At 39.8% G+C, this 24,338-nt stretch overlaps 1 protein-coding gene across 5 annotated transcripts in view; it reads left to right on the top strand.

The window, feature by feature from the left end:
• LOC114654191 (sodium/potassium/calcium exchanger 2-like) overlaps positions 1–24,338 on the top strand; it is a 335,970-nt gene that overhangs the window by 206,506 nt on the left and 105,126 nt on the right. For 3 of the 5 annotated variants that reach the window (XM_051929908.1, XM_051929909.1, XM_051929907.1), the window contains one exon: positions 8,076–8,090. The exons of the other annotated variants lie outside the window; for them this stretch is intronic. In XM_051929908.1, the coding sequence (XP_051785868.1) occupies positions 8,076–8,090 (15 nt within the window). The remainder of the gene's footprint in view (positions 1–8,075; positions 8,091–24,338) is intronic. 5 annotated transcript variants of the gene reach the window in all.

Below are 24,338 nucleotides of genomic sequence, written 5' to 3'. Positions count from 1 at the left end.
AGTAAGATGAGGTCAGACCTGCTCAGATTGTGCCACAGGCTTATATTTGAAGACATTAATATTTGGACAGAGCAGGGTCCATGACTGAACAGGCCTAACATGCCTTGAAACCTTCTTTGAAGCATTAGGAATGATTCATCAAAAAGACATTGGTACAGAGTGAATGATTTCTGAGTCAGCCAGAATGACGTAACTTACTTTCTCTGGCAGTGACAAGGACAAATTCAGTGTGCAATTCAATGCCTGAATCACACATTTCATTTTAATTGTACTGTGTGACCTTTTTTATCACTACACATTCACAAAAATCGCCAGTCTTCCTCCTGCCTTTTAACAATACAATAATATAACAATAAAGGTGATGAAGACAATAAAATTATTGAGAAAATGTTATACAGTGACTAATATTGACTAAAACAGCTGGATGGAAAAACATCAAACTCAAAACTTACCTGTTATGAGATGATGATGAGCTGATTAGTTTTTGAGCCAAATTGTGCAAGAGAAAGAGGCGCTCTAGAGGAACCCTCAAATATCGTAATTCTGCAATTAATTATGAATTCTTCTCATCAATTGCTATTGTAATGACCTATAGCACCTGGAATGTGAATGGACAAAGCTATAATTCAATCTAAACTCATACTCAAAAACAGAACAATTAGAGGTCAAGACTTGAATTGAAGCTTTTTTTCCCATTAAAACAGCTTTACTTAAACAATTAGCACAATTTAATTAACAGAGAGAAACAACATAAGCAGAAAACTCTTCCAAGTGATAATACAGTAAAACACCCACAACAAAGAAATTAAGTAATGCGTAACTACTCATTACCATCAAACAGTGCATTTCCTTAATCAAGTGTAGCAATAAACTTCCTAATTAGACTGAGGAGTAACATAGCTGCTATAAATAAGAGTAAATTATATATTACTAACCCAAACAGCAAACTCTAAATTTACAAAAAGTTCAAAGATTTAACAAGAAAAAAAATACAAAATCAAAGAAATCTTTAGGGAAATAAGTAGACTAAAACCCTTGCAAAGAAATCAAAAACTCCGAAATCAGTTCAGGTTCATATGTCCTCAAATGATTAGAGACAATAATTCAACACCAACAACAGATAATGTATATATATATATATATATATATATATATATATATATATATATATATATATATATATATATATATATATATATACAGTCCAACATTGTCATGAAGTGATTCCATTTTTGCCATGCACCCTCCACCACCATAACCTATCATCTATGGGTGAGGATTGAAAGCTTTTGATTCTTCAAAAATTTTGATCTCCAGTTTTCGATGGATCTCACCGTTTTAGGGTCCCCCGATACCGAAAACATCTATACCTCGGTGATGGGTGTGTGTCATAGTTTCTTAAGAATGGTCTAGAGCTAAAAGGACTGGATGGAAAAACATCAAACTCGAAACTTACCTGTTATGAGATGATGATGAGCTGATTAGTTTTTGAGCCAAATCGTGCAAGAGAAAGAGGCGCTCTAGAGGAACCCTCAAATACTGTAATTCCGCAATTAATTATGAATTCTTCTCGGCAATTGCTGTTGTAATGACCTATAGCACCTGGAATGTGAATGGACAAAGCTATAACTCAATCTAAACTCATACACAAAATGAGAACAATTAGAGGTCAAGACTTGAAGTTTTTTTTTTCCCATATTAACAACTTTAGTTAAATAATTAACACAATTTAATTAACAGAGAGAAGCAACACAAACAGAAAACTCTTCCATGTGATATTAAAGAAAAACACCCACAACTAAGAAATTAAGTAATACGTAACTACTCATTACCATCAAACAGTGCATTTCCTTAATCGAGTGTAGCAATAAACTTCCTAATTAGACTGAGGAGTAACATAGCTACTATAAATACAGTAATCCCTCGCTACTTCGCGGTTCACTTTTCGCGGATTCACGACTTCGCGGATTTTATATGTAAGCATATCTAAATTCATAACACAGATTTTTCGCTGCTTCGTGGGTTTCTGCGGACAATGGGTCTGTTTACTTGCTTCCTCAGTTGGTTTGCCCAGTTGATTTCATACAAGAGATGCTATTGGCGGATGGCTGAGAAGCTACCCAATCAGAGCACGCAGTTAAGTTTCTGTGTGCTGCTGATTGGCTCAGCGACAGAGTGTTGCATTAACCAGGAAGTCTCATCTCACTCATTCATCATTAACGTGAGTGAGTGAGTGAGGAGGCAGGCAAATTATGTATTAAGATTGTGACTCAAATAATAATTGCAGCAAAAAAAAAATATGGAAATCTTGAGGTATTCACCCCCCAGAGTCAATACTTTGCAGATCTCTTGTTGAATGTCTCTATTAGCTTAGCACACCTTGCCACTGGGATTGTCAGCCATTCCTCAGGGCCAAACTGCTCCAACTCCTTCAAGTTTGATGGCTTATACAACCCCAAATCAGAAAAAGTTGGGACAGTGTGGAAAATGTGAATAAAAAAAGTAAAAAGCAAGTTATAAATTCTCCTCAAATTTTATTTCATTGCAGACAGTATGAACACAAAATAATTCATGTTTTTTTTTGTCAACATCATTTGATTTGTAAATAAATATCCATTCTTGCCATTCAGGCTTGCAACACATTTCAAAAAAAGTTGGGACAGTACAGCATTTACCACTTTGTACAGTTCCCCTGTCTTTTAACAACACTTAAAAGACGTTTAGGCATTGAAGAAATCAAGTGACTAAGTGTCGCAGGTGTTAGTTTGTCCCATTCTTCCTGCAAACAACGTTTTAGGTGCGCAACAGTACGGGGTCTTCGTTGACGCATTTTTCGTTTCAAAATGCGCCAAACATTCTCTATAGGAGACAAATCAGGGCTGCAGGCAGGCCAGTCAAGCATCTGCACCCTCTTCTTACTCAGCCATGCCTTTGTTATGCACGCAGTATGTGGTTTGGCATTGTCTTGCTGAAATAAGCATGGGCGTCCCTGGAAAAGACGTCGTGTTGAAGGCAGCATTTGTTCCTCCAAAACTGAGATATACTTCTCAGCATTGATGGTGCCATCGCAGAAGTGCAAGTTACCTTTGCCGACGGCACTGACACAACCCCATACCATGACAGACCCTGGCTTTTGGACTTGTATCTGGTAACAGTCTGGATGGTCCTTTTCCTCTTTGGTCCGCAGCACACGGCATCCATTTCTTCCAAAAAAGATGTGAAAAACCGATTCGTCTGACCACAATACATGTTTCCACTGCACAATGGACCATCCCAGATGCCTCCGAGCCCAGAGAAGTCGACGGCACTTCTGGACACTATTTATGTAGGGCTTCCTTTTGGCACAGTACAGTTTTAGCTGGCATTTCCTAATGTAACTACGTACTGTAGTGCTTGAGAGTGACTTCCTAAAGTAGTCCTGAGCCCACGCAGTTATATCATTTATTGATGAATGACGGTTTTTAATGCAGTGCCGTCTGAGGGCTCGGAGATCACGGCCATTCAGTTTAGGCTTGCGCCCTTGGCCTTTGCGCATGATAATTTCTCCAGATTCCCTGATTCTTTTCACTATGTTATGCACTGTAGAGGGAGAAATGCCCAAATCTCTTCCTATCTGTCTTTGAGATTTTTGCCCGCACTTGGTGGCAAACTGGCGATACTCTGCCCATCTTTGCTCCTAAAGGAGTAGGCCTTTCCTCGATGCTGCTTTTGTACCGAATCATGATTGCAATCACCTGTTAACATCACCAGTTTCAAATCACATCATTATTTAGTTATTATACCTCATTACTACCCCTTAATTGCCCCCATCCCAACTTTTTTTGGAATGTGTTACAAGCCTGAATGGCAAGAATGGATATTTATTTACAAATCAAATGATGTTGACAAAACAAAACATGAATTATTTTGTGTTCATACTGTCTGCAATGAAATAAAATTTGAGGAGAATTTATAACTTGCTTTTTTCTTTTTTTATTCACATTTTCCACACTGTCCCACCTTTTTCTGATTTGGGGTTGTATTTGGTGTCCAGCCAGCCATCTTCATGTCATACTAAAGATTCTCCATTGAACTGAGGTCTGGGCTTTGACTCAGCCATTCCAAGGCATTTCAATGTTTCCATTTAAATCCCTGCAGTGTCACTTTAGCAAGTCTGTTTAGAGTCATTCATTGTCCTGCTGGAAGGTGAACCTTCATCTCAGTCTCAAATCTCTGGCAGACTCAAACAGGTTTTCCTCAAGAACTGCCCTGTTTTTAGTGCCATCCACATCACAACCTTTCAGTTTTGCTGTGCACGCAGCATGACGTTGCCACCACCATGTTTCACTGAGAGAATGGTGTTCTCAGGGTGATGGGAAGTGTTGGATTTGCACCACACATGGAATTTCCCATGATGGCCAAAAAGTTCAATTTTAGTCTCATCTGACCGGAGAACCTTCTTCCAAGTGTTTGGAGAGTCTGCCACATGCTGCTGGGCAAACTCCAAACTTCTTAATTTTTATTCTTTAAGCAATGATATTTTTTCTGGCCACTTTTTCATAAAGCCCCACTCTGTAGATTATAAGGCTTAAAGTGGTCCTATGGTCAGATACTCCCATCTCCACTGTGGATCCTTGCAGCTCCTTCAGGGCTATTCTTGGTGTCTTTGTGGCATCTCTGATGAATGCCCTCCTTGCCCAGTCTGTGGGTTTTGGTGGATGGCCTTCTCTTGTCAGGTTTATAGCCATATCCTTTCTATTTTGTTATAATGGATTTCATGGTGATCTGTGGGATATTCAAAGTTTGGCATATTTTTGTATATCCCATCCCTAAATCAATACTTCCCCACAACTTTGTCACTGACCTGTTTGGAGTGCATCTGTCTTCTTTGAATTGAATTGATGAATTGAACTGAATACCTTTATTGTCATTGTACACAGTACAATGAGATTCAATATGTAACTCCTCCTCAAAAAAAAAAAATCAGGAGTGGTCTCCCGTAGACTTACTCATATACTCAGATATGGAGATGGACATTTGAGGAGTAAACCGCAAGACAATGATTATATTTTTATATTATGTACATTAAAGAACCATCAACAACAAATCACATCAATTTAATAATATATTGAACAATTATTATTAAAGTAAAGTGAATAAATAGGACACTGCAGCTGCATGAATAAAAAAGACCACTTCCAGTTAGCGGAAATAGCTCAAAAGATTATAGAAATCTATGTTTTATACCTAATACAGTGGCTCTCAATCTGTGGGGCAGGCCCCCCCTAGGGGGGCGCGAAATAACAAAAAGGGGGGCGTGAAGATGTGAAAAAAAGAAAACAAGAATCAAAAATATGAAAAATACATCTATTGAAACCAAAACAAATTAACTTAAACTACATTCTGACACTAGAAAAATAAATATACCGTTAGATAAATGTCGATAAAAGTTAAGTAGGTATAATAAAATATGCATCTATGATATATCATTAATTTAAAAAGAACGAATTGGTATTAGTGGGCTCCTTTCAAAAAAATGTTAGGGGGGGGCGCGATTAAAACTTTAATGAAAACTCGGGTCACAAATACTTAAAGGTTGAGAAACACTGACCTAATATTTGTATTCAAAATTTGGTTGACCTATGTGAAAGCGTACTCAGGTTATCATGTTTACATACACACACACACACAGACAGACACATAGTCATAATTCCAAAAATGGTATTTTCGGACTCAGGGAGGTCTAAAACATCGAGATTCATTAAAATCTCGAGGTCGAATTTTTTGACAATTGCAATACTTTCCCTGAACTTCGTATACGAGAAAGTAAAAAAAAAAACATAACCTACCCATAAAATTACAAACATAGCACAATAAAACAATACAAATATCAAGTATGAAAACTAAGGTATATACTGTATGCATATAATATAAAGTGTTCTACCAACATTGAGTGAGTGCATTTATAGCTCTTGGGATGAAACTGTTTGAGTCTCGAGGTCCATACAGGAAAGGCTCTGAAGCGTTTACCGGATGGGAGAAGTTCAAATAGACTGTGGCATGGTTGAGTGGAATCCATACAGATGTTAGTGGCTTTCAGATCTGTGCAGCTGAGATACCACACTGAAATACAATGGGCTAAAATACTCTCTGTGATGCAGCGGTAGTGGCTTAGTCTCATTTTTTTTTTTGTGTCAGACCTTGTATACTAGACTTGTAAGGTGACATTAAAGACAGTATACAGAAGAGTTACAGTTGCATTCAGAAGTTTACATACACTTAAGGTGAAGTATTTAAAACTCACTTTATAAGCTCTCCACAGATTTTATGCTAACAGTCTATTAATTTGGCATATCGTTTATGACATCTACTTTTTGCAGGGCAAAAGCCATTATTTCTATCAATGTTCACAGATTATTTCCCTTTTAATGACTATATGACCATTCCAGTGGGTCACAAGTCTACATATACTTTGTTACTATTGGGTAGCATTGCCTTTAACTTGAGCCAAACGTCTTGAGTCGCCTTCCACAAACTTCTTACAATACGTTGCTGGAATTTTGGCCAATTCCTCCAGACAGAACTGGTGTAACTGGGACAGCTTCAAAGGCCTCCTTTCTGGCACACGCTTCTTCAGTTAAATCAGATTGAGGTCAGGGCTAGACGGCCACTCTAATACCTTGATCTTGTTGTCCTTAAGCCATTTTGCCACCACTTTGGAAGTCTGCTTGGGGTCCTTGTCCATTTGAAAGACCCATTTGCGACTGAGCTTCAACTTCCTTGCTGAGCTCTTGAGATGTTCCTTCAGTGTATCTCAACTATTTTGTGAAGTGCACCAGTCCCTCCTGCAGCCCCCACAGCATGATTCTTCCCCCACCATGCTTGACAGTTGAGATGTTGGTCTTTGGCTTGCACGCGTCACCCTTTTTCCTCCAAACGTAATGATGGTCATTATGGCCAAACAGTTCTTGGACTCATCAGACAGAGGACATTTCTTCACTTTGTCCCCATGTGCCATTGTAAACTGCAGTGTGGCTTTTCTATGCCATCTTTGGAGCAGTGGCTTCTTCCTTGCTGAGCAGCCTTTCAGGTTGTATCGATATCGGACTCGTTGTACTGTGGATATCCATACTTGTCTACTTGTGTCCTTCAGCATCTTCACAAGCTCTTTTGCTGCTGTTCTGGGATTGATTTGCATTTTTCATTCCAAAGTCTGTTCTTCTCTCTTTCCTGAGTGGTATGATAGCTGGGTGGTCCCATGGTGTTTATACTTGTGTATTGTTGTTTGTACAGAAAAACATGGAACCTTCAGGCATTTGGAAATTGATCCCAAGGATGACCCAGATGTGTGGAGGTCCACAGTTTGTTGCTGATGTCTTGGCTGATTTCTTTTGATTTTCTCATTACGTCAAGCAAAGAGGCAGTAAGTTTGATGGTCGGCCTTAACATCCATCCACATGTTGACTCCAGTTAGACTAACTGGCCATCAGAAGCTCATTGTCTCTTTGCCTAAAGGCTTGAGTTTCTGGAATTTCCCAAGCTGTTTCAAGGCAGTGTATGTAAACTTGTGATTTACTGGAATTGTGATGTAGTCAATAAAAAGTGAAATACTCTGAGGTTTGTGAACTTTGTTGGAAAAAAAATTACTTATGCCCTGCACAAAGTAGACATCTTAAACAATATGCCAAATTTATAATTTGCTAGAATAAAATCTGCAGAAGGCTTATAAAGTGAGTTTTAAAGAATCCACCCCAATTGCATGGAAACTTCTCACTGATGTGTTCTATGAATAAAGTGCATTGTATTCAATGTTAGACAGAGCTAATTATTAATGAACAATGGAGACTACAAGTACAGTAGATGTAAAAACGTTGAAGGAATACTGTTCATTAACTGACCCAACAGAAATACTGCATGTGGTTTATCAGAGAGACTGTCATTAATGAAGGAGTTTTAACAAAATACAAAATCCTTGCATTGCTCCCTGTTTTGCACAATACTCACCACTCCCATCAAATCAGATTTTTAAACAATCTGCCATTCTGACTTACCAAGAATGTGTTTTCTATTCTCTTTTTCCCTCCTTCTTTCCTCAGAATTTGCAGATTCTGGTGAGTCTATGCTGCTTGTTTTTCTACTTTTCATATCCACTTCACTGTTCAGATTTGACCCGCACATCTGGTTTCTTTGATCATATCCAGCTGCTTTCTCAGGGTGTGCCTTCTTTGTCCGCATCGCACTCCACCGGTTTTCTTCTGGTGAGAGTCCACAGCATGTCTGGCTTTTTCCACAGGCATTAGGGTGTCGTATAATCTGCTCTCGCAGTCACGTTTCTCGTGGGCTGAGGGGACCACTTTACTGCTTAAAATATTCATCTCATTGCTCCACTTTTCCCTGTGTGTTTGTTTCTCTCCTCCATCATTTCTCTCCATTATGACTGCAAATCTATTACAATCTAAATTTTGGTAAAGGCAACCCTTCTTATCAGTGATTTCAAACAGAAAAGGAAGACAGTGGATAGAACCAACAGTCAGGTTGCCCCACAAGTTTACCTGACAAACAGTAGGTAAGTGAAAAATGCACACTGTATGTATTTTTATATTTTTACTTTTTGGTCCGCTCTCCATATCCATTGTGAGAACCTACCCGACTGTGAGGTAGCATCACTGCTTTGCAGGTCCTGGGTTCAAATCCACATGTCTCTGTGGGTTTTTCCTCCATGTACTCAAAGTCTTCTGCATCTCAAGGATGTGTGTGTTAAATTAACTGACGACCCCAGATTGGCTCTTTGTGAGTGTGGCTACCACAATTGGCCTCAGCCCCTCTGAAATGTGTACATTGTACTGCTTGCGCAAGGTGACAGAGAACAGAAACAGGGCACGACAAAGAGGATTCAGTATGCACTCAGGGGTCATAGCTGGGAAGACAACAATTGAATAACAAAGCTCAGTATGTGTACCCAGACCCATGATCAGAAAACAGAACGGTAAATCACGAGTGAAAAAAGGGTACATGTAACTGGGGATAAAAGAATCGAGACGTAAACCAGTAATCAGAAGGCAGAAAATAAAAAGTCGTAACTAGTAAAATCAAAAACTAACAATATGAAATGACACAAAGTTTTATGTTTGTGAAAACCATAATCAGAGATAAGAAATAAGCGTAACTAGAAAAATCAAAAACTAAGGGCAAAACAAAAAGTTGTAACTAGTAAAATCAAAAATAACAATATGAAGTGATGCAAAATTGACACAAAATGTTTTCATTGTGTAGACTGTAATCAGTGAGTGAAATAAAAAGTCATAACTAGTAAAATCAAAAACTAACAATATGAAATGATGGCAAGTGTTATCTTTGTTTAAACTGGAATCAGAGGGCAAAACAAAAAGTTGTAATGAGGAAAAATCAAAACCTAACAGCATGAAATAACACAAAGTTTCTTTGTGTAAACCTTAATCAGAGGACGAAACAAAATGTCGTAACTAGTAAAATCAAAAACTAACAATATGAAATAACGCAAAATTTTTTCATTATGTAAACTATAATCAGTGAGTGAAATAAAAAGTCATAACTAGTAAAATCAAAAACTAACAATATGAAATGACGCAAAGTTTTATCTTTGTGTCAACCATAATCAGAGATCAGAAATAAGCGTAACTAGAAAAATCAAAAACTAAGAGGGCAAAACAAAAAGTTGTAACTAGTAAAATCAAAAATAACAATATGAAATGATGCCAAGTGTTATCTTTGTTTAAACTGTAATCAGAGGGCAAAACAAAAAGTTGTAATGAGGAAAATCAAAAACTAACAGCATGGAATGACAGAAAGTTTCTTTGTGTAAAACGTAATCAGAGGACGAAACAAAATGTCGTAACTAGTAAAATCAAAAACTAAAAATATGAAATTACGCAAAATTTTTTCATTATGTAAACCGTAATCAGTGAGTGAAATAAAAAGTCATAACTAGTAAAATCAAAAACTAACAATATGAAATGACGCCAAGTGTTATCTTTGTGTAAACCGTAATCAGAGAACGAAACAAAATGTTGTAACAAGTAAAATCAAAAACTAACAATATGAAATGTTGCAAAGTTTCTTTGTGTAAACCATAATCAGAGGGCAGAAAAAATGCAACTAGAAAAATAAAAAAAACTCACAATAAGAAATGGCGCAAAGTTTTATTTTTGTGTAAACCACAATCAGAGAGTGATACAAAATGTTTTAAATAGAAAAATCAAAAATGACAATATGAAATGACGCAAAATTTCTGCTTCGTGTAAACCGTAATGAGAGGGTAAAATAAAAAGTCATAACTAGTAAAATCAAAAACTAACAATATGAAATGACGCAAAGTTTTTTCTTTCAGGAATTCAACCTTGGATGAATTAGGTAGGGTTTTTTAAAATGTAATGGTAGTGACTCATGAAGCGTCACCTCTGGAAACGGTCACCAACAAATGCAGTCTCGTGTCATAGCAGTGTCTACAGGGAAAACAATATGGTGCCACGGGAGAATGTGAAAACCCTGAAAACGATAATCAAATCATTTTTATAGGCCAAGGAACAGTTGGAAAAGCTTAAGTTTATAAACCAGATCATGACATATATGGGTTAGATAAAGGATGAATGTGCAGTTACTTTTAAACTAGCTTATCTATTTATTGCTGTGAAGTCAACACACAAAACCTTTGACTTCGACTCCGACATTTCTGGTACCACGGACTCAGACCCCTCTATTTGTAATCAGACTCGTTTAATTACTATGTTGATGGAAAACACACAACATACAGGATACAAGGTGCTTCATGACTTCCTGCATACATCATCAGGCTACTTTTTAGCTCTCTAACCTGATAAAATTCGGGATTAACGGCCACAGTGACGTTGTTGTGGCTGACAAACACTGAGTAACATCAAACATAAGATGTGCAAAATTAAAAAAGAAGCTATATTGTTATAAAGCCTAGAAGAAAAAATAGTTTAATCAAATCACTATATGTGAAATTGGAAATTTTATCACAATATTTTACAATTTACATTTAGTTGGAGTCAGTACATTTTATGGTAGCAAGAGATTTTAATTGGAAATGTAATCAGGAGAGAGTTCAAAATGAAAACGGTAAGCCAAGATCATAACCAGGGGCCTCATTTGTTAACTTGACGGGGATATGTGCGTATATTTACGACAACTCTGACTCACGCATACGCAACATTTTGGGGAAACTGCGAAATGATGACATCCTTGATCAAGTAGGGAAATTAAGCCAAAGCAGCTAAATGACAACTCACACACATAACAATTGAAATCACCGAGCTGTTATTATTATGCGCGTTGACATGACAAACATATTAAAGCTCAAAAGTGATGAATATCATTCACAGACTGTATTTTAAGAGGATCAATATGATATATTTGAACTGAAGAACTTTTTTTTTGTTTTCATCAGTTTAGACTCCTTGTTGTCACTTCTCAGTAAACAGGCCGACAGATCAGAAATATCTCAGCCAAGCTTTGCTCCGTCATGTCCGCTGTGCTGAAAGCCTTTAACTGACAAAGTGCTACATCCAGTTTTCGTATGGTGTGGGTGCGTGTACATAAAACATAACATGTTGTTAGCGACATAAAAGACAATTTGCACCAGTTTCTGGTTTTCCTAACGTAACCGGAGCACTTTACTAAACTTATATTGAAGTAAGTGAGAATGAAGCTGCTTTTGTTAACCGTAAGCAGTGATATTCTGTTAACATGCAAGTCATCTGTGCTAAGATAAGTCGTCAGGACTGCTCTGGCATAATGCTGCATAAAAGGCATCTTTAACTACAGATGCAATCCAGAGATCACAATCAGAGAGCATTGATGTGTTTTTTTCCTTCTCTCGTTACATGCACTCTCTGCCGCTGACTATCAATCTGTTTTGTCCCCAGTGGTCGGACCTCTTTTTCTTGTATTTCAGGCATGGTATGGCGGGACCTCACGGCATTTACAGCAGCAACAACATGTTGCCATTTACCATATTTATGCTTGTTGTTGACACCCATGCTTAGGCCACAAAATAAAAGTTCTTTGCATGCCCCTAATTTAGAGACGAGAACGTCTGTCTTTAACTATTGGATGTGTGACATGGCTGTACTACCACAACAACAACAACATTTATTTCTATAGCACATTTTCATACAAATAATGTAGCTCAAAGTGCTTTACATGATGAAGAAAGAGAAAAAAGACAAAGTAAGAATTAAAATAAGAGAACACTAATTAATATAGAATAAAAGTAAGGTCCGATGACCAGGGAGGACAGAGAAAATCAAAAAAAACTCCAGACAGCTGGAGAAAAAAATAAAATCTGCAGGGGTTCCAGGCCACGAGACCACCCAGCCCCCTCTAGGCATTCTACCTAACATAAATGACATCAATCAGTCCCCATTGTATTCAGGGTTCTCATGAAAGGACTTGATGATGACAGTCACGTGGACTTCTGGTCTTTAATCCATCAATGTAGGGACATCACGGTGCTTTGATTAGGTGGTGATGGTGGTGCAGATTGCCACCACAGAAAACCGGAAAAAGAACAGAAGAGAGAGTGGGTCTGAAGATTTCTGATTACATATACATGAGGGTGATAAGCATTGTATATACAGTGGAACCTCGGTCACGACCGTAATTCGTTCCAAAACTTTGGTCGTAACCCGATTTGGTCGTGACCCGAAGTAATTTCCCCCATAGGATTGTATGTAAATACAATTAATCCGTTCCAGACCATACAAACTGTATGTAAATATATTTTTTTAAAGATTTTTAGTAAAAATAGTAAACTAAATGTAAAAACATTGAATAACACTGAGAAAACTAACATTGCAAGAGTTTGCGCTATAGCGCTATGAACCACTCGCTAAAAACACTTTTTTTTAATGAGTTTTAAGCACAGGGAAAAAAATTAACATTTGAAAAATCCGTAATTTAATAAACAACCAAGAAAAGTAACATTGCAACAATGCACGCTACGAACTGATCGCTGTAAACAGAAGTGAAGTGGAGGTTAAAATACAATAGAAAAAAGTCTTCATTAAATACGAGGTTAAAACAATGCTTGAATCAGTCTCTTTAAAAACAAGCCCGTGCAATATTTAACTGCCTTCTCGGCCTTGTGCGGTGCTGGCTCTCTCTCTCGTGTGTGTGTGTGTCTCTCACACGCCTTCCTGCCTGCCTGTCTCTCTCTCTCTCTCTCTCTCTCTTGCTCGCTGCACAGGAAATGCACAGGGAGAGACTGAACATGTACAAACCAAAAGGGAAACTGGCTTGTTCGTATACCGAGTGTGTGGTCGTGAACAGATGCAAAAGTTTGGCAAACTCTTTGGTCGTAACCCGATTTGTACGTGTTCAGAGACATTCGTGAACCAAGGTTCCACTGTATATGGTTGTTTCAGGGCGGGGTTTGAGGCGAGTTCATGAATGCACATTTACAAGGTGATTAAGATTTATAAAAACGAAAATTGCTTGGAAATGTGTGTACGTCTGGTTTGATAACTTAGATTTTTTTTGCCATACATATTTTCTTGTTTTTTGGCATTCATGTATTTTCACACTCTAAATCACACAAACTTTTACAAATGAGACTCCAAGTGATTAACAGTAACTTAGGAAACCTCAGAAAGTGAACCAAAAATCTTTGTCAAGAAGCAGTGCAGATGATTCAAAGACCAGAAGAATTAAACTGGAGCCAAATGTTAACAGTAGTTGGGTAACAAGAAAAAAAAATTAGCCAGCATATTGTAAACCATTAACAATGTGGACAGGGCTATGACAATCGAGCATCAGATGGTAGTGTCCAGAACATAAAATTTCAAACATCAACCTGACCTTAATCAACCAGACTATTGGGAGTCAGTCTGACACCGCTGGTCACAGCATTGCATCCATTCCTTTCTTGCTCTTGCCATCCTTCTCCATTGTGATACTAGAAGGCACTGTCGCTCCTCAAACCCACTAGACAAACGTCCAAGACACCAGGTAAAAGCACCAGGAAATATTTACATTTCTTTTTTCCTCAATATAATGTGCCTTCAAAGCACCACCACCACAATACACAATAAATCAATAATCAATAATACAATTTCTTTCCTCCTCTCCTCCCAGCAGCTCTGTCACACTACCTCCCAACTCCCGGCTCACTTGCTGGGTCTCCACCAGTCCTTTATATAGTCCTTGACCCAGAAGTGGTTCTCCTCTTCTGTTCACGTGACTTGTCAGCACTTCCGTGTCAGATGGAGACTTGGGAGTACTTTCGGGCTATATGGAAAAGAAAAATCCTGCAACGTCACAAGGTGGCACCCACGGTACCCAGCAGGGTTGTGAATCTAAACTCCAACTCCCATGGGGCACCTCTAGGCTACAGGGAAGACGCCATCTAGCGTCCTGGTTGTGTCGGCCGGGATGAGCTGCCGGCTGTCCATCACACCATGTAGATCCCATCCGTTTTCGGATCTCGTCTAACCAATTTAGTCGGGGTCTTCCAACTGGCCACTTCCACTCACGTGAGTACCACTGCATGTGTCCACCGATCATCGTTTAGTCGTGCGATGTGTCCTGCCCATCTGAGTTTTCTCCGCCAATACTCCGTGATCACATCTTTCACTCCAGATCTCTCCGTGATCTCCTCATTCTGGATGTGATCTCTTAACGAGATTCCAAGCATTGACTGTTTCATGGCCCGCTGCACTGTGATCAGCTGTTGCTCTTTCCGCTTCGTTGTAGCACAGGTTTTGCTTGGGTATCGCATCGCGGGCAAAACCGTGCTGTTGAAGAGGTCAGCGCAAGTCGTCCTGTTCGGCTTCGCTTGTAACACATCCTTGAACGTGTTGAATGCCTTCCACCCAGCTCTTATTGTCCATGAGATATCCTTTTCCATGTCCCACCTCCTGTCAATAGTAATGCAACCGTGAACTACATCATCTGACCGCATGTACTTTGTTTTCGTACGGTTGATTTTCAAACTGACTGCTGATCCTCTGCAATCTAGAATATTCCGCATGGTCTGTAGTTGAGCAATGCTTTCTGCATTGAGTACAGTATCATCTGCAAATCAGAGGTGGGTCAGCCAGCAAAACATAACAATAATTAAAATGAATATTCAAAATGATGAACTGAAATCAACCAAAACATGTCTTAAAGCAGTGGTGATCATCGTCAGTCACAGAGGGCCGCAGTAGCTGCAGGTTTTTCCACCAACCCAGCTGCTCATTTAGAAACCAATCCAACAGATCTTATTTCATTTCATGACTTTTCTGACTATTGCTTTAACTCTGCAATGTCCGGTCATTCTCATATTAGAGATTGTTTTCCTTTCCAAGCAAAGCATGTTTATTTATATAGTACATTTCATAACATTAAATAATCATGCTTTACAATGAAAAAAAAATAAAATACAACCAAATAATAGAGGGAAAGTAAATTGACAGAAAGTTAAAACAATACATAAAATGAAGAAAATAAAATGGTGATACAGCAGCATTTCAGTTCAGTAATAGTTCAAATTTTGATCTGAAAGCTTCGACTATTGTGGCATCTCTAACATGTTTTAGCAGATTACCCCATTTTTGTGTTGCATAATGGCTAAAAACCATTACACCCCATCTCACTGTGACAGTGCGGGTCGGCTCCTTGCTCCCTCTTCATTTTTGGGAGTCTTTTGAACCCGACAATGTTGATAGTCATGACCGGGATGAGCATAGCAGATGAGGACAAACACACCAAGCAAGGGAGTGGTGAGAAGTGCAAGAGCTTTCATTAAAACCAGTTCAAAAATCACAAGTGTTCAGAAAGTGCAGTGCTTCGTCAATAATAAATAATTTAATAAAAAGAAGTTGACTCTATGGAGGTTAAAATCAGAATAAATAAAGTCCCAAACACAAGGTTTAAACCAGCTGTCAGGAAACTGTCTTTTTCTAAAAGCCATGTGCATTCTTTCTCACTGGCGGCTCCCCTGCTTATCCCATACGGGCCTTGCAGCAGAGGAGTTGCCCTACTGACAGACACAGCTGACCTTCCGCAGGTCCGGGTCCCTGCCATCCCATGGCTACGGTAAGACTTCCTCTCTGGACTTGGGCTTGGGTCTCCAATGGCCGTCGCGCTCACATTGGAGCTCTCCTCCCAAGCCTCCTCGACCCCCGCTGCCTTCCCAGTCTTCTGTGGGGAGCCGTCAAACTCCCAGTCACTCCAGCTCTTCATGGCTGCTCTGAAGGATCATTTAAACCACCCAGTTATTATTATTATTCAACCTTTTCAGCTGTTGTTTAAATGTATCTGTTATACAAGCAGCCCATAAAGCACATGGAAGGTTATTTTGGTTCAACGGACTGAAAAGTTAAATCCCCTCGTGTCTTTAGCCGAGTACTTGGAACAGTAAGAAGGCCCTGGTGAGATGACCTAAGTGGGCGACTGGTAGTACAATTTTGTGAAAAATCTGAAATATATTATGGTGTTTGGCAATGCTGAGCTCTATAGATGATTATTAAAATTTTTAAACAGATTCTAAATTCCACCAGAAGCCAATAAAGCAAAGATGGTTAACAGTCTAGCAGCAGCAATTCTAGCATACCAGCAGGGTTCCTACTGCCACTCCACTGAACCCCACTCACGTCTCCCTCAGCCAGTCCGTCGACGTCAAAAGTTAGGCGCCATACAGCGGGACTGCTCCTACTCCTCCGCGTTGCTCAGTGGGAGTGTCCCATCTCCAGCCCCACACTCGAGTGCAGACCTGCTGCTCACTTCCTTTAATACTCCCAACCACCTGCTTCCAACTGTCTACCTCACGGGTTCCTCACCATCCTGCTTCTTTCTTCTTCCTTTGCCTCCGTTCATTCATTTCTTTCTTTTCCTTCTCATATTGTTTTTTATTTATTTATTTATTTTTTGGTTCCTCTGATCTGACCTTACCCTCTCTACTGTGGTGCCAGCTCCCTATATAGTCCTGATTGGGCGCAACTGTCATCATCCTCTTCCTACTCCGAATGAGAATGAGGTACCTGACCGATCAGCACTCATTTGCACGTAAATGCTCGATCAGCCAAGCACCCCAATCAATCCCGGAGTGGTGTGTGCACGTGCACCCACACCTGCTCGGACTTTTGATTTGTGTCATTATTTATACAGAACACCACAAACCTTTCTAACGAGTTTTTAACGTTTAACCTGTTTATAACGAGTGACGAGCAAAACGCTTCACACAAATCTGAATTCTCAGTGAAACTTACAAAGAAAATTGCAAAACAAGTTGTGTTTTGTAATTAGTGATATTAGCTTAAGCTGTATATTTTAATTTTACCTGAAAATGTTTTCTCAGTGGGAAAATTTATTCTCGTGCAGAGCATGGGAGGTTTACTTACCTGCAAGCCCCACTTTGGAGGGGTTTCTCATCTGCTTAAATGCATTTGCTCGGGGACCTGAATGCCAGCAAATCCCCAGAAGGATCCTGGCTTGGATCAGTTACAATTGGACGTTTTTTATTTTTCCTTCATTGTTTTATTGGGGAGGGTTCTAGTCACCTGATTTCGATCGATTCGATTCGAATTATTTGGTGTATTTTTATTGTTGCTCCATCCTGGGTATGATGTTAATCAGCATTCGGCCCTGTAAGCAGGTCCTCCAACTTAGGGCTCATTTATACTTCACACACAGAATGCGTACGCGCCCGCATCATGGCTGCCACACGTTCTCAGCATTCATTTGATGCATCCTCTAAGCAGGACCTCAGAAACTTACGTGACACATGCGTGAGTTGAAGTACCAGCAAAAAGTCGGGGGGGAGCAGTGTGCTAAAAGTTGGAACGTGTCGTCAGGGTCTCTGTTTGCTATCTACTTGTGACAGAAGGCCGCTTTGCGGATCCTATTAGATCGGTGTGCGCACTTCGATGTTTGATGAATGGTTCGAAGTGGTGAAGCAAAATGCAGACATACAGATGCATTCGTGGTGGTTTTATATTCAAGCGTTGCATATTTCCGATCGTAATGATACGATACATTTTAAAAGTCTCACATACCATCTTCTGTGCCGTCTTTTTTTCTGGGGCTTCCTCCAGTACTGACAGCAGCGGCAAACAGCAATGGGTCACCACACTGAGCATATTACATTTAATGATATTCCAACTCCCTGCACATTTAGAATCCTTAGATTTATACTTGATATCACTTTCATGATAAAATGCATTGACGTATGTATGTTACATTTTACAGATAAATTGTTAATTTCGTTTAACTAATGAATACTGTTAATAATTACACACATAGGGGTGACACAGTGGCGGAGCGGTAGCACTGCTGTCTTGCAGGGAGTCACGTTCCTGATATTCCCTGCCTGGAGTTGTCATATTTTCCTGCTGGGTTTCCACAGTGTGCCCCGGTTTCCTTCCAAAGACATGCAGATTTGGTGACACTAAAATGACTCCAGCGTCTATGTGTCTGCTTGTATTCACCTTGCGATGAGCTGATGCCCCGTCCAGGGATTGTTTCAGCCTCGTGCTGATGGATTTAATCATTAAACATCCTTTTCAGAGATATTGCGGTAAGGTGTCATCGGAATTTAATGGGTGTTCCAGGCAATTCACAACACAGTGAAGCTGCACCTGTTATCCCCGTGATAATATCTTGCACTGCCACCTGGTGGATTCCTCCAGATTTATGTAAAGTACGCGCGCAAGTATAAACAGTACAACGCTTGCGTAGCAGGAGCGTTTGCTGCAGCAGCGTCGCGTCACGTGAAGTATAAATCCGGCCTAACAGGGAAAACTCAGGGGACTGGTGGCAGGATTAGCACTCCAGCCACCATCAAGACCCTGACACTGTTCCAGTGTGGTGTTGAGGTGTCACCCTTTGCAGGCTGTGCTAAGTTGGGATCCTGAAGTGGTTTGTCGTGTGGTGGCTACGGCAATGCGCTGTATCAGTGCATGCCCCCAATCTCTTTCTTTATTGTCATTAAGATTTGTGGCACTAGATCGGCCACTTTGTTTTGTTTTTTTTTTGTTTCATTTTGACAGACCCCGTGCCAAATTGTGCCCCCGTCATTAGGGCAGTGTCCCGAGTTTTCAGCTGTGTGCCCTCCAAGGTCATGACCCACCAGAAGCGACGTGATAGGTTAAAAGTTCCTTATTGAAGCAAATAAAAAATCAATCATTTTAGTGCTTTTTTTTAAATTGGATTTAAGAATATTTTAAGAATTTTTACATGTTTTATTTGAAATCTACCTTACTACGAGCATGGGGCAGCTTTTTTTTGTTGTTATAAGGTTTTCTTGGTTGCGCTTTTTTATCAGATTAAAATTATAGTCTTTAAAATGGATCTGAAGATTTTATTAGCATGAGACAACTGAAACTTTATGTCATGACTTTATGATATTTTCATTATATATTTGTTATACACTATATTGCCAAAAATATTGGGACCCCCATCCAAATCATTAAATTCAGGTGTTCCAATCACTTCCATGGCCACAGGGGTATAACATCAAGCCCTTAGGCATGCAGACGGCTTCTGCAAACATTTGTGACAGAACGGGTCGCTCTCAGGAGCTCAGTGAAATCAAGCCTGGTACCGTTATAGGGTGCAATAAGTCCATTTGTGAAATTTCCCCGCTACTAAATATTCCACGGTCAGCTGTTAGTGGTATTATAACAAAGTGGAAGCAATTGGGAACAACAGCAACTCAGCCACAAGGTGGTAGGCCACGTCAAATCACAGAGCGGGGACAGCACATGCTTAGGTGGGCAGACGTTGGCAACTTCCTGCAGAGTCAATAGCTACAGACCTCTAGATTAGTTCAAGAACAGTGCAGCGTAGAGAGAGAGCTTCATGGAGTGGGTCTCCATGAACGAGCAGCTGCAGCCAAGCCTGACATCACCAAGTGCAATGCAAAGCGTCGGATGCAGTGGTGTGAAGCCCACCACCACTGGACTCGAGAGTAGTGCAGATGTGTCCTCTGGAGTGACGAATCACGCAATCCGATGGACGAGTCTGGGTTTGGCGATTGCCAGTAGAATGGTACTTGCCTGACTGCATTGTGCCAAGTGGAGGGGGGATTATGGTGCAGGGTTGTTTTTCAGGGGTTGGGCTTGGCACCTTAGTTCCAGTGAAAGGAACTCTTAATGCTTCAGCATACAAAGCCATTTTGGACAATTTCATGCTCCCAACTTTGTGGTGAACAGTTTGGGGATGACAACATGACTGGGCAAACACCAGTGCACAAAGAAAGATCTATAAAGAAATGGAGGAGCGAGTTTAGTGTGGAGGAACTTGACTGGCCTGCACAGAGCCACACCTTTGAGATGAATTAGAGCGGAGACTGCGAGTGATCCAGGCCTTCTCGTCCAACATCAGTGCCTGACCTCACAAATGCTCTCCTGGTCCAAAATTCCCATAAACACACCCCTACACCTTGTGGAAAGCCCCCGCAGAAGAGCTGAAGCTGTTAGAGCTGCAAAGGATGGGCCAACTCCATATTTAAGCCTTTGTATTACGAATGGGATGTCATTAAAGTTCATGTATGTGTAAAGGCAGGCATCCCACTACTTTTGGCAATACAGTGTATTTACAGTTAGGTCCATAAATATTTGGACAGAGACAACTTCTTTCTAATTTTGGTTCTGTACATTACCACAATGAATTTGAAATGAAACAACTCCGATGCAGTTGAAGTGCAGACTTTCAGCTTTAATTCAGTGGGGTGAACAAAACGATTGCATAAAAATGTGAGGCAACTAAAGCATTTTATTAACACAATCCCTTCATTTCAGGGGCTCAAAAGTAATTGGACAAATGAAATAACTGGAAATCAAATGTTCATTTCTAATACTTGGTTGAAAACCCTTTGCTGGCAATGACAGCCTGAAGTCTTGAACTCATGGACATCACCAGATGCTGGGTTTCCTCCTTTTTAATGCTCTGCCAGGCCTTTACTGCAGCGGCTTTCAGTTGCTGTTTGTTTGTGGGCCTTTCTGTCTGAAGTTTAGTCTTCAACAAGTGAAATGCACACTCAATTGGGTTAAGATCAGGTGACTGACTTGGCCATTCAAGAATTTTCCACTTCTTTGCTTTAATAAACTCCTGGGTTGCTTTGGCTGTATGTTTTGGGTCATTGTCCATCTGTATCATGAAACGCCACCCAATCAATTTGACTGCATTTCGCTGGATTTGAGCAGACAGTATGTCTCTGAACACCTCAGAATTCATTCGGCTGCTTCTGTCCTGTGTCACATCATCAATAAACACTAGTGTCCCAGTGCCACTGGCAGCCATGCACGCCCAAGCCATCACACTGCCTCCACCGTGTTTTGCAGATGATGTGGTATGCTTTGGATAATGAGCTGTTCCACGCCTTCTCCATACATTTTTCTTGCCATCATTCTGGTAGAGGTTGATCTTGGTTTCATCTGTCCAAAGAATGTTTTTCCAGAACTGTGCTGGCTTTTTTAGATGTTCTTTAGCAAAGTCCAATCTAGCCTTTCTATTCTTGAGGCTTATGAGTGGCTTGCACCTTGCAGTGCACCCTCTGTATTTACTTTCATGCAGTCTTCTCTTTATGGTAGACTTGGATATCGATACGCCTACCCCCTGGAGAGTGTTGTTCACTTGGTTGGCTGTTGTGAAGGGGTTTCTCTTCACCATGGAAATGATTCTGCGATCATCCACCACTGTTGTCTTCTGTGGACGTCCAGGTCTTTTTGCGTTGCTGAGTTCACCAGTGCTTGCTTTCTTTCTCAGGATGTACCAAACTGTAGATTTTGCCACTCGTAATATTGTAGCAATTTCTCGGATGGGTTTTTTCTGTTTTCGCAGCTTAAGGATGGCTTCTTTCACCTGCATGGAGAGCTCCTTTGACCGCATGTTGTCTGTTCACAGCAAAATCTTCCACATGCAAGCACCACACCTCAAATCAACTCCAGGCCTTGTATCTGCTTAATTGATAATGACATAACGACGGACTTGTCCACACCTGCCCATGAAATAGCCTTTGAGTCAATTGTTCAATTACTTTTGAGCCCCTGAAATGAAGGGATTGTGTTAAAAAAATGCTTTAGTTGCTTCACATTTTTATGCAATCATTTTGTTCACCCCACTGAATTAAAGCTGAAAGTCTGCACTTCAACTGCATCTGAGTTGTTTCATTTAAAATTCATTGTGGTACTGTACAGAACCAAAATTAGAAAAAAGTCGTCTCTGTCCAAATATTTATGGACCTAACTGTATATGTAAATGCTATACTTTTAAGTGGATGAAGATGTTTTAATTGCTATATTTTTACACAAGTGACCAAGTGCTTGCTCTTTTGAGCATTCTCCTCAAACCTAACCCTATAAAAGACATTTATATGAACTCCATGTCAGTTCTTGGCTCTGCTGTCCCATGCGTGGGAATTTTGTACGTCCTGAGTGCTGAAAATTAAGACACACAGAACTTACAGGTCCCACATAGGAACCAATGCTGCTCATTGCAGTTCATTTTCTTGAGAAGGTATTCAAAGTTGCAAAAACAGAGTTTAATATTATGAAATGTTAAATTCAAACATTCAAACACTGATATCTAATTATAGTATGAAAACAATAAAATACCTGTAATTGACAGCTGTTTATAATCTATATAAATGATTTGGATAGGAATATAAGTAACAAGCTGGTTAAGTTTGCAGATGATACCAAGATAGGGGGATTGGCAGATATTTTGGAATCCGTTATATCATTACAGAAGGACTTGGATAGCAGACAGGCTTGGGCAGATTTGTGGCAGATGAAATTTAATGTCAGTAAATGTAAAGAATTACACATAGGAAATGAGAAGTCAAGCAAAATAACACCAGTTATTGGCTAACTAAACAGATTACAATCTGTTATTGCATCCATAATGGCTAACACAGAACAACACCCTACTACTACAGATGTAGGAAATAAAAATGTGAAGTCTGAATACAAAGTAGGAAGTCTGAAAATCAAACTATCGCCTTATGAGAAGAACTTAGGAGTCATGGTGGATTTGACGCTATCAACTGCCAGTCAGTGTTCAGAAGTCATTACGTAGGCCAACAGAATGTCAGGCTATATAGCGCCTTGATGTGTGGAGTACGAGTCACAGGAGGTTCTGCTCAAGCTTTATAACATACTGGTGAGGCCTCATCTGGAGTACTGGGTGCAGTTTTGGTCTCCAGGCTACAATACGGACATAGCAGCACTAGAAAAGGTCCAGAGAAGAGCAACTAGGCTGATTCAGGGGCTACAAGGGATGAGTTATGAGGAAAGATTAAAAGAGCTGAGCCTTTACAGTTTAAGCAAAAGAAGAACAAGAGGAGACATGACTGAAGTGTTTAAAATTATGAAGGGAGTTAGTCCAGTGGATCAGGACTGTTATTTTAAATTGAGGTCATCAAGAACACGGGATACAGTTGGAAACTTGTGAAGGGGAAATTTCACACAAACATTAGCAAGTTTTTCTTTACACAAAGAATGATAGACACATGGAATAAGTAGTGTGGTAGACAGTAAGACTTTAAGGACTTTCAAAACTCGACTTGATGTTATTTTAGAAGAATTAAGTGGACAGGACTGGCGAGCTTTGTTGGGCTGAATGGCCTGCTCTCGTCCAGATTGTTCTAATGTTCTAATGACAGTTTGTTGTTCCCTGTGCTAGGACTGTCGTTGTCATTGCCATCACGGTGGCACTTTTGCCAACAGCAACACTTTTACATATGTAATGTACTGAGGCACTGGTGAGGACTCATCTGGAGTACTGGGTGCAGTTTGGGTCTTCAGGCTACAAAAAGGACAAAGCAGCACTGGAAAATGTCCAGAGAAGAGCGACTAGGCTGATTCAGGGGCTACAGGGGATGAGTTATGAGGAAAGATAGCTGAGCCTTTACAGTTTAAGAAAAAGAAGATTAAGAGGTGACATGATTGAAGTGTTTAAAATTATGAAGGGAGTTAGTCCAGTGGATTGAGATGGTGACTTTAAAATGAGGTCATCAAGAACATGGGGACACAGTTGGAAACTTGTTAAGGGGAAATTTCACACAAACATTAGGATGTTTTTCTTTACACAAAGAACAATAGACACTTGGAATAAGTGACCAAGTAGTGTGGTAGACAGTAAGTCTTTAGGGACTTTCAAACCTCGACTTGATGTTATTTTAGAAGAATTAAGTGAAAAGGACTGGCGAGCTTTGTTGGGCTGAATGGTCTAATCTTGTCTAGATTGTTCTAATGCTTAAAGAACTGTTTTTTTGTTACATGATTGAAAAAAATAGTTTTCTTTTTTAATTCCGCACTCCAGAATATATAACAAACACATGAAGCAATTGAAATATTTTTTTTTCAATGTTTCCCTGT

Source organism: Erpetoichthys calabaricus, chromosome 7, assembly GCF_900747795.2.
Source record: "Erpetoichthys calabaricus chromosome 7, fErpCal1.3, whole genome shotgun sequence".
NCBI classification, from domain to species: Eukaryota; Metazoa; Chordata; class Cladistia; order Polypteriformes; family Polypteridae; genus Erpetoichthys; species Erpetoichthys calabaricus.
The sequence above is the reverse complement of the archived record's forward strand: the minus strand, read 5'-3'. Positions and strand labels throughout refer to the sequence as shown.